General features: G+C 31.1%; 4 protein-coding genes across 21 annotated transcripts in view; 1 reads left to right on the top strand and 3 right to left on the bottom strand.

Moving 5' to 3' along the window:
• Positions 1 to 54: 54 nt before the first annotated feature.
• Positions 55 to 5,498, bottom strand: LOC144470588 (bestrophin-4). 7 transcript variants are annotated; one of them, XM_078181910.1, is made up of 12 exons: positions 5,219 to 5,498; positions 5,091 to 5,150; positions 3,600 to 3,732; positions 3,208 to 3,508; positions 2,994 to 3,128; positions 2,766 to 2,932; positions 2,000 to 2,157; positions 1,692 to 1,922; positions 1,536 to 1,616; positions 1,307 to 1,458; positions 1,044 to 1,178; positions 55 to 959 (listed from the first exon to the last, which is right to left on the bottom strand). In XM_078181910.1, exons 4-12 carry the CDS (start codon positions 3,384 to 3,386, stop codon positions 188 to 190), a joined length of 2,010 nt encoding a protein of 669 aa, XP_078038036.1. In that variant the 5' UTR covers positions 3,387 to 3,508; positions 3,600 to 3,732; positions 5,091 to 5,150; positions 5,219 to 5,498; the 3' UTR covers positions 55 to 187. The 7 variants fall into 7 exon arrangements, with proteins under 7 accessions (XP_078038036.1, XP_078038035.1, XP_078038034.1 ...); XM_078181909.1 differs by having other exon boundaries at positions 5,091 to 5,498; XM_078181908.1 differs by lacking the exon at positions 5,091 to 5,150.
• Spag (RNA polymerase II-associated protein spaghetti) lies at positions 4,768 to 8,641 on the top strand. Of its 7 annotated transcripts, XM_078181928.1 has the most exons (10): positions 4,813 to 4,849; positions 5,027 to 5,157; positions 6,404 to 6,623; positions 6,684 to 6,815; positions 6,917 to 7,161; positions 7,237 to 7,447; positions 7,531 to 7,704; positions 7,787 to 8,053; positions 8,134 to 8,326; positions 8,409 to 8,641. In XM_078181928.1, exons 3-10 carry the CDS (start codon positions 6,486 to 6,488, stop codon positions 8,495 to 8,497), a joined length of 1,449 nt encoding a protein of 482 aa, XP_078038054.1. In that variant the 5' UTR covers positions 4,813 to 4,849; positions 5,027 to 5,157; positions 6,404 to 6,485; the 3' UTR covers positions 8,498 to 8,641. The 7 variants fall into 7 exon arrangements, with proteins under 7 accessions (XP_078038055.1, XP_078038054.1, XP_078038052.1 ...); XM_078181929.1 differs by lacking the exon at positions 5,027 to 5,157 and having other exon boundaries at positions 4,768 to 4,849; XM_078181926.1 differs by lacking the exon at positions 4,813 to 4,849 and having other exon boundaries at positions 4,859 to 5,157.
• Positions 8,642 to 8,660: 19 nt separating this feature from the next.
• Ift54 (intraflagellar transport 54) lies at positions 8,661 to 12,716 on the bottom strand. Of its 3 annotated transcripts, none has more exons than XM_078181921.1 (10): positions 11,199 to 12,716; positions 11,000 to 11,117; positions 10,799 to 10,911; positions 10,451 to 10,723; positions 10,021 to 10,370; positions 9,825 to 9,950; positions 9,503 to 9,749; positions 9,306 to 9,425; positions 9,144 to 9,229; positions 8,661 to 9,046 (listed from the first exon to the last, which is right to left on the bottom strand). In XM_078181921.1, exons 1-10 carry the CDS (start codon positions 11,331 to 11,333, stop codon positions 8,896 to 8,898), a joined length of 1,719 nt encoding a protein of 572 aa, XP_078038047.1. In that variant the 5' UTR covers positions 11,334 to 12,716; the 3' UTR covers positions 8,661 to 8,895. The 3 variants fall into 3 exon arrangements, 2 of the variants coding, with proteins under 2 accessions (XP_078038047.1, XP_078038048.1); XM_078181922.1 differs by having other exon boundaries at positions 9,825 to 9,929; XR_013494150.1 differs by having other exon boundaries at positions 9,021 to 9,046; positions 9,144 to 9,225.
• Positions 12,717 to 12,853: 137 nt separating this feature from the next.
• The window catches only part of LOC144470586 (uncharacterized), a 7,080-nt gene continuing 5,485 nt past the window's right edge, over positions 12,854 to 14,448 (bottom strand). For 3 of the 4 annotated variants that reach the window (XM_078181902.1, XM_078181903.1, XM_078181905.1), the window contains exon 5: positions 12,854 to 14,299. In XM_078181902.1, coding sequence (XP_078038028.1) covers positions 14,055 to 14,299 — 245 coding nt within the window. In that variant the 3' untranslated portion in view covers positions 12,854 to 14,054. Of the gene's footprint in view, positions 14,389 to 14,448 lie in introns of all 4 variants that reach the window. The other variant, XM_078181904.1, reaches the window with a different exon arrangement.

Below are 14,448 nucleotides of genomic sequence, written 5' to 3'. Positions count from 1 at the left end.
AGTTTAAAAAATGTATAACTTTTAGTAATATGAAAAATTATAACTTCACCAATGTTGAAAGTATTTATGAATTTATATTTTTACTAAATAGCAAAAGGTAGTACATTTCCATCTTTTATTATAACAATTTGTTTTTGAATGTAGTATCATAATAATGCATATCAAATTCTTAGACCCACTTTCCTTATTAGGAAGAATTCATCGTATCATCTGTGTCTTTCGGTGAATCCTTTGAATCAAATTGATTTAAATTTGGAGAGCTCTTTGTTTCGAGCATTATCACTTCAACAGGTGGTATATCATCAGTTATTTTTTTTCGTTGCGTTCTCATCATTTGTGTCCACTGAATACGTAGTTTTTTGGGGGTTTCCATAGATTTATGCCTCCTTATCACATATCTTGGACTTTTAGTCTTTAATGCAGTTTTAGCTATTGCAGGAACATTTGTATCCGGCAATTGTAGATAAGACACAGAATGGCTCAAGCTTTGACTTGTAGTTGCATGGGAACTACCTTCTGTACTAACATTGTAATTGTCAAAGAATCTTTTAGAGTCATATTGTTTCTCTACTTCGGGGGATTGATCTGGAGTTACTACTTCAAACATAGGCAGATTAGGCACTCTTGAATATTCTTTCCATGGATTAATATCACTAGCATATACTATAGGTGTATCTATGATTTGCCTTGAAGGATGTGATAAGTTGAACGTACTTGATGATTGTATAACAGTTTTTGGACTTTTTGTTATAGTATAAAATGGTTTTCGATTTGGATCGAATCGCAAAGCCGAATATTTTCCTAATGACGAAAATTTTTTTGCAGTTTCTGAAAAAACTTTTGGTCGCTGTTCCACTTGCTCGACCCGTGGCGACGGTTCTTGAATATCAAATTGTAAAACTGTCTCAGGACAACCTTGATTAGTTCTCGTAGGTGTTTCAGGGTCCAAGTTGATCTGGCTGAAGCAAACGAATCTAACTTAATGAGGCTTCATTACATACTTTATTTCCATATAATGTCAGAATTGTTTAATTAAAATTTACCGTCTTTCACATACTGGACTATTGTTAGTATGGGTTGCCAGACTCATATTTGACATGTGTAATGATTGTATCGTTTCTTCTTCATCTTCTTCTATAACATCTGGTAAAAACATCGTTTGTTTTTCTTCTGGAACTCTGAAAACATAAGTGGCTTATACAGATAATATCTAAAAAATTATTGACAACTCATTTTTCACTTTTAACGTGAAAGATCTTAATAAATTACTAAAATATTTCTCATAAAGATGATTAACAATACTAACGTCATGTGCGCAACACTACCACGGTATGTTTTCTTTTTGTAAGCTGCCGCCGCTTCTGTATATGGCAGAATTAAATTTTCAGCATCATAGTAAATATCTTTGACTAATGGTGGACACCGATTCATAAGAATATCTACTCCGAGGTACGATACCTACAATAGATGTAAATATAAAATACTAAAAATTCTAAATAACTGTAAAATAATTTTGGAGGTAAGAAGAAATTTACCTTTGTGTGGCGATCAATAATCCAATTGAGCTCAAAATCTTCATCATCATCTCCAAATGGATTAATTAATTGTTCTGCCACCTAAAAGCATTTCAGTCTTGTACATAGTGTACACAGTTTTGGTTATTCTATAGATTTCATTCAAGTAAAAGGTACCTTTAATAATCCCATGAAGAAGAAGAATTGTAGAATCGTAAAAATAGGTATGTAAATGTCTATTTGTAGTTGGAACTGTTTTTCTTTACCTTCTATGTATTGCCGACCTATCAACGCAACACCGAAAAAACTATATGTTGCTAATGTTACTACTTGTGTATATACTAATGGAATAGATATCCAATCGTAACTCCATAGGAGTCCGCACTTTGTACGAAATTCATTAAATTCCTACAATCATTAAATGTTAATTTAATAAACTTAATTTCTTATCATATAGGATTAAATTGAGACAAATATTATGGTACCTCCATAATCAATTTTAATCCTTGAGGATCAGGAATTCTCTGATTTTCACGTGCTTCTTTTAGAAGATTAATAAACCATGTGCAAGGAATCCAATAAGTATTGAATTCAACACTTGGTACTGCAAGAAACAATTCCAGTTCTAATGATGTCATAAATCCTGTAATAAACAAGTACTAATATTAGTGATTACATTAGTGATTTTTAATTTTATGTGATAAGGATATTCATACTATTTTTATTTTTTATTTAGATGTTAATTTAATATTAGCCAATAAAAACTAATTTAATAATATTAGACTATTTCAGCTGTTAAATAAGTTATTTATATAAAAAAAGTTTTAATGTATATTACTTTACTGTTTGTAAATGTATAAAGCATTATATTTCAAATGTAAATTTTTCAACATGTTTTTATAAATTTCTCAAAACATAAAATTTATAACAAAATACAACAAAAAGTTGAGATATACCCAATATGCAGTTTTTGAAGATGTAATCAACCAGAAGTTTGTCTCTATGTATCTTGATTAAAATTAACTTTTTATGGGAATTTGATGACAATGGTTATCTTAATTGTTGAGACTTCTTGTCATGAGCTTCATCAATTTATCATTGATTTTGGCACATCACTCTAAGTTTCTTGAATGTAAAGCAAATGTAAGTGCATTGTTGCTTTAATACGTGCTATGGATTAAAATTAGTATGTTTATGTTAGAAGAACTGTTTTAAATGTAAGATTTTACTTAATCAATTTAAGTATTTTACCAGAATCAACAACATGTTCAAGTGTTGGAAATCGTTTCTTCACGGCAGAACTAATCGATCTTAAAACGAGTGTTAAGGAAAGATTTAAATATCGCATTAATGCTCTCCGCAGCGTACGAGCATAATCATCATTTCCTGTAACATGTAGCGCAATTGAATGCATCACCCTGAAAGAACATATTAGTGTAAAATGTTTTGATAATTTACACATATATTATTAGAACTTACTTATCAGGCCAAGGTATAGCCTGGTACTGTTGCCACCATCTCTGAGCAACATATGACACATAGAATCCAAGAACAAAACTTAATGGAATTAAATTAATAAATTTGTCACAATAAATAACAATTTGCTCAAAATCTCTGGAAAAAATATATTTTGATTAACTTTTTTGTTTCTTAATCTAACTACCAAGAAGATTATAATTTTTTAAATACTAACTTCTTTTGTGTAGCATTAAGTAGATGTCGATAAATGGCAGATAGTGTAGCAAAAATAAGTAGAAATATTAGAAGTTCCCTATAAATAAGTTTATAAAGTGAACCTCTCCACAAGAACAGGAGCCTGGTGAATCCACCACTTGGGGAATTGGCAACTTGATATTGATATGTCACTGTCATCCTTCATTCATTTAGTCCTCATACATTTTTTAATAAATGTTTAATCCAGAACAAAGTAGCTTTGCCGTAAAAATAACAATTTCCTCCTTTTCATTGTTAATGTAAACTTCTCTCTTGGGACCCTAAGGAACACAGATAGAAAAGTGTTAGCTACATGATTAATATAATATATATTACATATATTATTAAAATTATTAGATAACACAATAATACCTCAAACACAGTGTAACCAAACTATAATACAGACAAATATTGTGATAAATTAACACAAATAATTTAGTGAACAATTTATCCATAATGTTTTGGACAAAAACAAGTTTACCACTTTCAAATCCATTGTGTACTTCTGTAAATAATTATAAATAAATTTAATTTCTGTAATACTTAAATATTATGTCAGAAGTTACCAAAATACTAAGAAATATTAAAAGCTGTTATTAAACAAATAAAAATTTTGACTATACATACGTATATCTCGGTAAAAAAAGAGAATTGTATTATTTCATAAAAAATCATTATTATGAGAAAGTTGTGAAGTGTCGGCCGTCGGCTTCATAGTTTTTCTGACTATGCACCATAAATAATGTCGGGTATATAGTTTTGGGAGTTACGCCAAAATGCACTGCCGTTAAATATAACTTTAGACATTGAAATAACTGCCGTCTGAGTAAACATACAATTTATTGGAGATTTGTAACACTCAACCGAAGTGGTGGGCTACGTTAACCGAGATACTATAGTTAATATGTTGTACGCCTAGAATTCAAGTATGATCTAGAACCAGTTTTAATTCTCAGTTGTTTGCGCCTAAGATCTCAATCTGCTAAAGAATTATTGTAAGCATAATTTTTGATAAGTGTGATCGAATAAATTCGTACACGCAAATGCGCTATTTTTGTAAAAAACTGTACAAAATATACGTGCCTAAATATTTCATATTTTTATATAACGTGTATTACGACGATTTTAATAATTGAAAGATAAGGATAACAAATATTCAGTAAATAGAAGATATTTCTCCATTTTATTGTTACTTAATTAGTATGTAATTGTGACTATAAATAGCCACAAAAACCTCTGCGGCCGTAAAGTCTGCAGCAAATGCGCTAAATGTCGACGAGAACGCTGCAGGGTTACCATTTCTATAAAATATCTATTTATATATAGAATTTGGAGGTTTCTAAAATTAGTTGGGTTTTGCAATAAAGTCTATCTTCGACATTTTATTTAACGAACCCATGACCGATATAAGGATACATCGTTTGCAATACGTGTGTCTACGCGTTAATGACACGTGCGCGAAGCGTCATTATTGTCTAACAGATTGTCTGACGGCCACGGGATGCTCCTCGGGAGAGCAGTCTAAAAATATGTTGGAAACAAGCATGCGACATTGGCCGAACTACGAAATACTTCCGTTCAAGTTTTAATCTGGTAATATAGGTGAAATCAGTGCGAACAAAGTAAGAGTAAAAGTGACTTTTTCTTTCTTACTACCTATTTAAATATTTATATGTATCAAAGGTTCATACATTCATAAACTCTGAAGTATTTTCAAATCTGTATACATACATAATTTTAATAAGAAATATATCCATTTTGAGAAAGATGCTAGTATAACTTATGTTAATTTCATGTAGATTCTATAAACTTTATAAAGAAGCTCAATAACGCGGCAAAATGAAGAAGTAATTCAATTCTTACCTTGACACAACTTCTTGCCCTAATATAAATTGATCTATCTCAACCGCGGTAATTTTAATACTAAAATGTAAGTTTAAAAGCAGAAATCAATATTATATGTGGAAAAAAATATTCAAACATCGTCTTACATATTTTTCATTAGGCTGTAAACGTTGAGTGTATTTTGCGTATAGTAAATCTGCGGCAATATTTGTCAAACATGCTCGCTAGATATTTAAAAGCTTTATATTCGCCTGTACTGCTTTGTTGATTGTTTATATATTCACTGTTTGCAAAATACACTGTATAGCTGATTTACATTAACACAGTACACTTATAAACAGTATTTTCTTGGGCACGAGCACAGATGTGTACTCGAAGCTTATTAGCGACAAACTGCACCGCTAAGGCATCTGCATCGTCATTGTCGAAGTAACATTGAAGCTGGTCAATTCCGATTTGATGGCAGATGCCCAAGTCTAAATGAATTTGAATTTGAATGCAAACACGTATCGAACATTGTAATTTTACAATTTACAGAAAAAAATATCTTTCCTTCTTTTTTCTGAACTGAAAGGTGACCACCAATAAACTTTTCGTTCAATGATGTTCCCGTTTTGAAACTATTTCAATTATTCTTTAACCATATTAATTACATATACAAAATTATAATATAAAAAATATAAATGTATTTGTAACGATTAAATTTTGTTTCAACTTTGGATAATTCAAATATTTTACGTTATACAGTGGCGGCCTGAAAAGCGGTACAACATATTATAACTTTTTGAAAACTGAATGAAATGATTTGAATTGTTTTTAAATGATAGAGAAACTAGTTCACTAGACAATTACTAAAATGTTCTTTTTAATTTTTGTTATTCCTTTGAATGACAAGTGTTATTGTCATTACCGAATAGACTAGTTCTCCTATCACCTAAAAGAAACTTAGTCATTTAGTCCAGTTTTAAAAAGTTATAATGCATACATGTCACTGCAAGCACTAACGTAGTTGGTGTACATGTATGTACTTTTAAATGTGTTGACATTTTTTATCGTTGGTGAAAGTGCTTGAACTATGTATGCATGTATTTGAATTAATATTAAATGTTATAGTAAATGATTAAAAAAAAACGAACTCAATTCGTAAGAAGTTGCAGGGACAATTGCATGCTGCATAACAACAATGTACAAGCATAATAAAATTTTAATATCATAGAATAAGGAAGAAATAACTTGCCTGTTTATTAAATTATATATTTACTACTTTTCTTAAACGTTTGATATTTTATTTGGATAACTACAAATCGAATAGAGTCATTGCTTATTTACAGTGTCTAAGGAACGTGGAATAACATAACCTACATTCCCAAGTGACATTTCAAGGTTTCCATTGACTTAAATAAAGTTCAAATAATGGATAAATCTCTATTACTTCAAAAGCAAGTGAAAGATAATGCTGAAGATATGCAGAAGGAGTTTCTCGACATGAAAAATTGGGAGGAACAAATGAAACAAAAAGATGAGCAGTTAAGAAGAGAAGCAAGTGGTCAGGTATATATTATTGCTATTTATTATAAAAATTTTCTGTCTGTAAAAATTGTGTGATTGTAGATGTCATTACCACCAATTAGAAGCAAGAATAAGAGTAAAGCAAAATCTGCTCCAACCAAAGAAAATGGAAACAATAACAAATCAAAAAGAATTAAATCATATGATTATAATGCCTGGGAAAAATTTGATATAGTAAGTTATTTAGTATTAATTAGTATCATGCTTTTGTTACGTAAAAAATAGTACAAAATACTTCATACGTATTGACATAAATTACATATTTTATACATAAGGATAAAGCATGCAAAGACGTAGATAAAGAGGAACAGTCAAGTTCATCTGGAGATGAAACTGTATCTGCAAAAGAATTGGAAAAAGCACATGAAGTTGCTACAAAGCACAAAAATGAGGGAAATCATTTTGTACAACAGCAAAAATGGACTCAAGCTATTCAATGTTACAATCAAGCAATAAAAGTTTTCCCATATGATGCTGTCTTTTTTTCAAATCGTGCCCTATGTCAACTGAAGATAGATAAGTAAATATTCTCCTAATGTTATTTACAATACGTTTGATCTCTATGATCTTTAACACAAAATACTGTATCTTTTAGTTTTCACTCTGCAGAATCTGACTGCAGTGCAGCAGTACAATTAGATGAGAATTATACGAAAGCTTATTATAGAAGAGCTATAGCTAGAATGAACTTAAAACAAAATAAGGAAGCTAGGCAAGATTTAGAAAAAATCTTAAAGCTGGAACCTTCTAATAAAGAAGCAAAGTCATTGCTAGGACAAATTGAGAACAAGCTTAAAAGTTTAGATGTAAGTAGTAATAAAATATGTCATTTCTGTGAAATATTTTTTTGAGTTAAAGGAATGTAATTTAATGACGTCAATTTATACAGTTATCTGCCACATTAAAAAAAAATACAAAGAAATCGTCAGAAGAATTGATTGAAAAGAAAATTGGAGAAAAACTCTGCTCTAGTACTGTATCTAGCATTCCTGATTGGTTACCAGAAAAAGACGATGTTATTATTATTGAACCTATTACAAGGCCTGCCCACTTACGTTCAAAAGTAAGATTATACGTACAGTACTAGATTATTACTGTATATTACTAAAATTGACATGGAGGATTAATATGATTATAATTTCTAGAAATCATTAAAAAAAATACCCGTTGAAGAAGTGGAATTTGGTAGCTTGCAGCAAAAATATAAGAGTGATGTAATAACATGTAATAAACATACGCCTATACAAATAGAAACAAAAAAATTAAGTGATAATCTTCAATCAAACTTGATTGAGTCTTCTGATAATTTAGGATCTGAAATTAAAATACCTCCAATTCCTAAAAGAGCTGTACAGTTCGTAATGAATTGGGGAAAGAATAAATCGTTTGAATTTAGATATAGGTATTTGAAGGTAAGAATAGTACAATATTAATCATGAGAATTTTCTATTACATGTGTGTGGATTCTTATAACAAAATCTTAAAATTTCAGCAAATACCGAAGAATACTTTACCTACAATATTTCAGAATTCTATGGAATCCTATATCTTTAACGAAATATTAGAAGTTTTAAGAATAGAATTTATAAAAAGAAAAGAATCCGTATTTTCATACTTGGAAGATCTCTGTGAAGTCAAGCGATTTAGAGCTCTTATTATGTTCATGAGTGACAAAGAAAGGGAAAGTAAGTATTATTAGTTTAGACGTAAATCAATTTAACTTTGTTCGGACGTACGATGATTACTCCTTATTATGTATATTTATAGCTTTGAACATACTTTTTGAGTACTGCAAAACAATAGAAAAAGTACCATTAAATGAAGTCTCAGCTGTACAAGCTAAATATGAAATCTAAAAAGAGATCAACGTAGTTCTGTTCAGTTTGCAAGAAATATTTTTAAGTTGCATAATGAAATATTTTAAGTTACTTTATTTTGTACGAATGTTCTTGTTTAATGAAAGGATAAATAAACGAAATCATTATATTTATTTTCTAATATTAGAAAAGTATATAACATTTTGTACATGTTACATGGCCGTTCATTTAGATATACAGGGTGTTTGAAAAAAGTATTTAATATTTATACAGTATTTAGGACACACCGTAATGAGTAAAAGAACTTAGTAAACATAGATCGAATTTTCAGTTGACCTTTCGACCTACGTTTACTAAGGTTTTTTTTTTAACATTCTGTATAGTGTATAAATACAAAAAGAAGTAACGTTTCCATCAGAAATACAGTAAAGTAAATTTCATACACGACCATTTAATAAGGTTTGTATCCTTTGATCGTTTTTCATTATTTGTGTTTTTGCTTGACATATTTTATCTAACTGTACTTTCATATTTCGATCAATTTCTTTCAACGTTTTCTTCATAGGTTCTATTAATTCTTGCGTTCTTCTGAAAGTAATATAAATTTGCTCGATATTAGTATTTTTAGAAACTAATCAGGTCACTTAACAAAACTCAATGAAATACCTGTTTTTACATTGCTTACATTTTTTCTGTTTTTAATTGTTCGTTTACTTGTCGATATTGGCTCCTCCATTCAAATAATTCTTTCTGCATTATTTCTACATCTTCCTGTAAAGATTGTATCATGTCATAAAACGTTAATAAAAAATTCTGCATTAAAATTTGTTATGTCGTAACTTTATACCTGAAAATAATCTAACAATTTTCCAAGTGGATTCGTTGCACGAGTTAAAGTTTGAATTGTGTTACGAAGTTTATCAACTTCCTTAACAACTACGTCACGCTTTGAACTTGTATCCCACGACTAATAGAAAAATTATAATACAGAAAAAATATTGTTTAAAAACGGATAAATGTATATGTATACATATATGTCCTTACAATATTTGTTTTTTTAGGTATAACATCTACGTTTTCATTATTAACCAGTTCTTTTTGCGTTTCTAATATCTGAGCAACAAGATGTCCATGTTCTTGTGTTAATTGATCATCGACTTTGAATGTACCATTATTTTCTAAAGATTCACTACCACCTCCTCTGGTTTCCATAACTACCATATCTTCAGCATCATCATCGTCCTTAGTTTCAGCATTTTCAACAATAACACTTATAGTTCCCGTAGGTGTTCTGAAATAATAAGTTGTGTAGTATCAATTTTTGTCTATTTTTTTCATGATAGTATACACTTAAACTGATTCATACAATATTTCTTCATTAACAGATAGCTCTGCTTTTCCCCGTAATCTAGGTGCTGCAGGCCTAGCACTAATTGGTCTTGCAGAAGGTGGACGCAATGAAGTCCTTGGTCTAGTATTTGATTGTGAATTACTGGAAACGTTACGTTTTATCACATAACTGCGATATCATTAAGCAATAGTATATGTATATAAAAAGTTACCTTGTATTAGTACTTTCTAATTGAGATTTCTGACTCTCTAATATTACATTTTCTGTTTTTTCCTCACTTTGATTGGGAATTTCATGATTTACATCATGAATTTCTTTATGTTCTATTTTTGTGTTCTCCATATTTTCATTCACTTTGTTATTTACAAATTCATTATTTTCACTATATGTTGTTTGTTTTGATTTGTTTACACTTTCTTTTTGCTTCTTGCTCTCCTCCATTTTTTTATCAGTATTTACACTTTCCTGTATTGAAGCTATTTCAGATTGGGTCACAGAGGATGTATTAGGTTTAGGTTTAGCTGATGATCTTCTCCTGTGTGCAGATGAAGGAATTTTCTCCTGTATCAACAAAAAAATAACCAACGTGTAAAACTATTTAAATTGTTGAGAAAAAGTAATTCTTAATAATAATAACTTACTTGAACTCCTGAAGCCTGTATAACTTCAGCATTTTTTTGAAATTCCCGACTTTTATCTCTATGCGTTTCCACGGTATTTGCTGTTGGTTTAGCTTCATTTGGTATTCTTCTTTTTTGACTAGAAGATTTATCTCTACCTGTTGCAGTTCGTTTTGATTGAGCATCTTTTGATGATGTTACTTTTTCTTCTTTTCTTGCAGTTTTACTTTTTGAAGTTGATTTGCCCTTTTCTAAGATTTGTCTATAATGTTCTATGGCTTCATTACTATTTATCTGATAGACAAAATATTGATTAATTTTTCGGTAATTATAATGTATATAATCTTATATTAATTTTATTTATATTACCTTTTTATCCAAAGCTATCCCAATAGTTTGTAACAGTTCATTTGTCTTAGTTGGCTCCTGACCAGATATTATTTTACTTGCTCTTACAGTTAAATTAGCACCAGTAGCCAATTCTGGAATTATTTTGAAGTATATTTAAAAAATTTATCAAACAAGGCTTCCATATTTGTTACCTCTGTATTAGGCACCATATTTACTTACTGACAACATCGATTAGTTTTGTTAAATAAGCAAGCTTCGTTTCCTTATTGTTTATATTCTCAGAGTTCAGTTCTTCTTCAGTAAATAAACCATCTAAAAAACCAGTTTCTCTGATCACCTAAGATATAATTTGAAACTAATATTAATGCAGTGACTATTTAAATGTTAGGCCTAAAAAAGCGGGTATATATTTCGTTACCGCTGATACAATATCATGAAGGAATCTAAACGGTGGTTTCCTCAGCAGTTTTTCGGTAAGTGGTGGCTTTTTAAAATATTTCCCAAGAAGATCTTGCGTCTTGCTAATTACTTCCGGCTTTACGTCGTCTGCCATTGTTAATTAGAATGCGAGGGTATGTATTCTCAATTTCAATGATCACCTTTCACAGTGTAATGAATCTAGTGTTGTACTAACTAGTTGCATAGCAACGGCTATTATGAACATATAAGCATGCGTGTACATAATACATACAAACTTTTACGTATAATACATAGCTACGAAGAAGATATTTTGTAGAAAAGTTAACAAAATATAGGAAGACGCATATTTTTATAAAGGTGCATTATCTTTCATTAAACAAAACAACAATTAATAGTTACGATTTTTAAATGTAGCTATATATTTTTTGTTTGATCAATCGACTGCTAGATTAAATTAAAATTCTAATATTAACGTATTTGATTTTGCATTGTTCTCGGGACATTACGCAATGCGCGCACAAATTACAAGTACAAATAAAAATAAGCTAAAAAAATACTTTGGGAAGGGAACTTCCTGCATTCATATTGAATTGTAAAAAATTATTTATTGTTGCAAATATAGATAAGATTGAATATTTTTTATATATAACTATATGTATGAAATATGTATAACTACATATGTATGAAATTTGCAAATTTTGAGGTCGACGATATGTTTCTTACTGTTTTAGCTATAAATATAATGTAAAATCTGGCACGAATCATCTGCTCCTAAAATTATAAAAATAGTGGCATTGGATGCAGTGGCAAAACGATAAAACTGTTAGCCAAAAGTAACTGTTGGTAATTTTGCCTACTAGTTTCATCATTTTGCCACTAAATTCTATGGCGCTATTTTTATAGTTTTGGGAGCAAATGTTTAGTGCCTAAATTTACATTATATATTTATAACCAACGCGGTAAGAATTATCAGTTTTCTACATTTTCCTTAATAAAGCTTTTATAGTATAATAAGGATGCAGAAAATTCTCCTAAACAATTGTATGTCTCCAAAATATTTATTTGTCACTGGAATTACTAGACTCATCCAGTAGTAAACATGTATGTACATATATTCTTCTGAATACACGGATGATAATAATGTTTCGTAGCCTATAAACGGTTCATTTCTGATAAAACCAGAAATAGTCATAAGTATAGCAATCTATGGTATAGAATCGATACTGAGGATCACCACGAACATTTTGAGATCAATGATTATAATTTTTATCCTTTAGCTATCGCGTTTTTCAGGTTTCTCCGTGAGGGTAGGCCATTTCTTGCACTAGCAGAATATTCATCAACCATTACATTGCTTTGATAAAAGATCTCAAGATTTAAATCTTGCTGACAAGGTTTCTGGGTATAGATTATGTACAGATAAATTGTGTTTGCATATTATCATAGTAAATACAGAATAAATATTTCTGTTTGCAGAATCCCGTATTTTTTACGAATATGTTTTTCAGGATTATATTTTTCTGGCAGTGTAGCAGCGTGTAACAATTAACCAACAATTTATCCTGCTCATTTCCCTGTTCATCATTCTTTGCTCTGTTGCACCAGCAACCGCAGAAAGGATGTTACACTCGTAAGTGGAAAATACTTGAGCGATTTGATAAAAAAAATCATAGTTTATTAATTTCTTACGAGTTACAGAGAACGCAATAATATGTTTGTTACGTAAGAGAGCAAGAGAGTCAAAGACAGAGGTGGGGAATCGACGTCCTCAACAGTGTGATAAGGCAAGATAATAGCCTTGAGATTCCGCGAAGATGTAAAATAAATGTCCACTGATGGAAAACTGATTATCGGTAATTGTGCGAAAATTATCGAGTGTCGCTTAAATGGAAATTGACGGAACAATACGAGTGTCTTCATCGAGGATCCCATTAAATTCCAATGTCTCGTTTAATTCTATCCGAGTTTCATTCTCTCGTTTATTGTTTTACGGATCGAAACGGCAATTCTCTCTCAAGTTGTTTACGTTACCGTACACTATGACCTGCAGATATCTATTCAACTAGCTGCAACAACAATATCCTGCGTCATCGGACGCTGTAGTGCCCTAGCAAAAAATAAGTGCATGCGATAAATGAACCTTGGTTTAATGTCGAATAAAATTTGCTGGAATTAATGCGAATGATTTTATTCCGAACAACGATCGTTGGAACAATTCGTCTAACTTTACAATCTAATCGTATGGTATTCACAATAGTCGTGTACTTAATACATTAAAGTTGGAGTATTAACCATGTGTTTGATCTCCTCGGAAGATCGTGTCAAAAGTGCTCGAAGCAAAGTTATTTAAAAAAAAGCGTCTAAAACAGTCCCCGATCATTTGACGGAATACTATTGGAAGCGTAACATTCTTGGCGTCACCGCGTATCGGCAATAATGATATCAGTAGCTGCTAGCTAATAATATTCGCTATTCACCATACAAATTTCATCTGTCAATGATTAATAAAAGAAATCATCGATCGAAACATTCGAAGTATTTACAAATCGAGTGTCGATGGAACACGGCTCCGTTAGAGGACAATCTTCATCCGCAAGATGAAGCGCAGTAAAACATTATTACGCAAGACTTACGAAGCATCGAAATATTTATTACGTCGACGCGTAAACTATTATCTGACCGTTAATAGTATACGCGATTCAGTATTTCCTTGTCGATTCCTACGGCACTCGATGCGTTGCTAGATGTATACAGGGTCTGAGACACGAATTACAAAAATTCACAGCGATGGCACGTCTATGGCGTCGGTTTGCCTCACGGATGAACATTTTAAGGGGTCGGTGGTTTTCGATGATCAGTTGCTGAAAATCAGCATATCTTCGGTGTTCGCAATAGCGGACGCGTAACTGGATGCGGAACTCCTATTTCCCGATGATACAGCGTTACTCGATGATTGCGCGTTTGCGTTCGCCGACCCGCTTCCGGAAGAGTACGCCGAAGATTTGCTGGAACTGGAAGCCGAACCGCCGCTCGCGAAACTGTTAGAGTTGGCATTTGCAACTGCGTTGGATAAACCGCTGTTTGGAGAACCAAACGATCCTGTAGAAGGGAGAGCAATTATTTAATCAGAATCAAGCCAGACTCAATGCCTTCAATAATGGCCGAAGTTGACTCTGATGCAGTTAAATCTGTGGAAATAATACCGCGAATAAAGTTCTCCATTGAATGAATCAAATCGTTATATCGAA

Source organism: Augochlora pura, chromosome 5 (genome assembly GCF_028453695.1).
Source record: "Augochlora pura isolate Apur16 chromosome 5, APUR_v2.2.1, whole genome shotgun sequence".
NCBI lineage: Eukaryota > Metazoa > Arthropoda > Insecta > Hymenoptera > Halictidae > Augochlora > Augochlora pura.
This window is presented reverse-complemented; position numbering and strand designations above follow the sequence as displayed.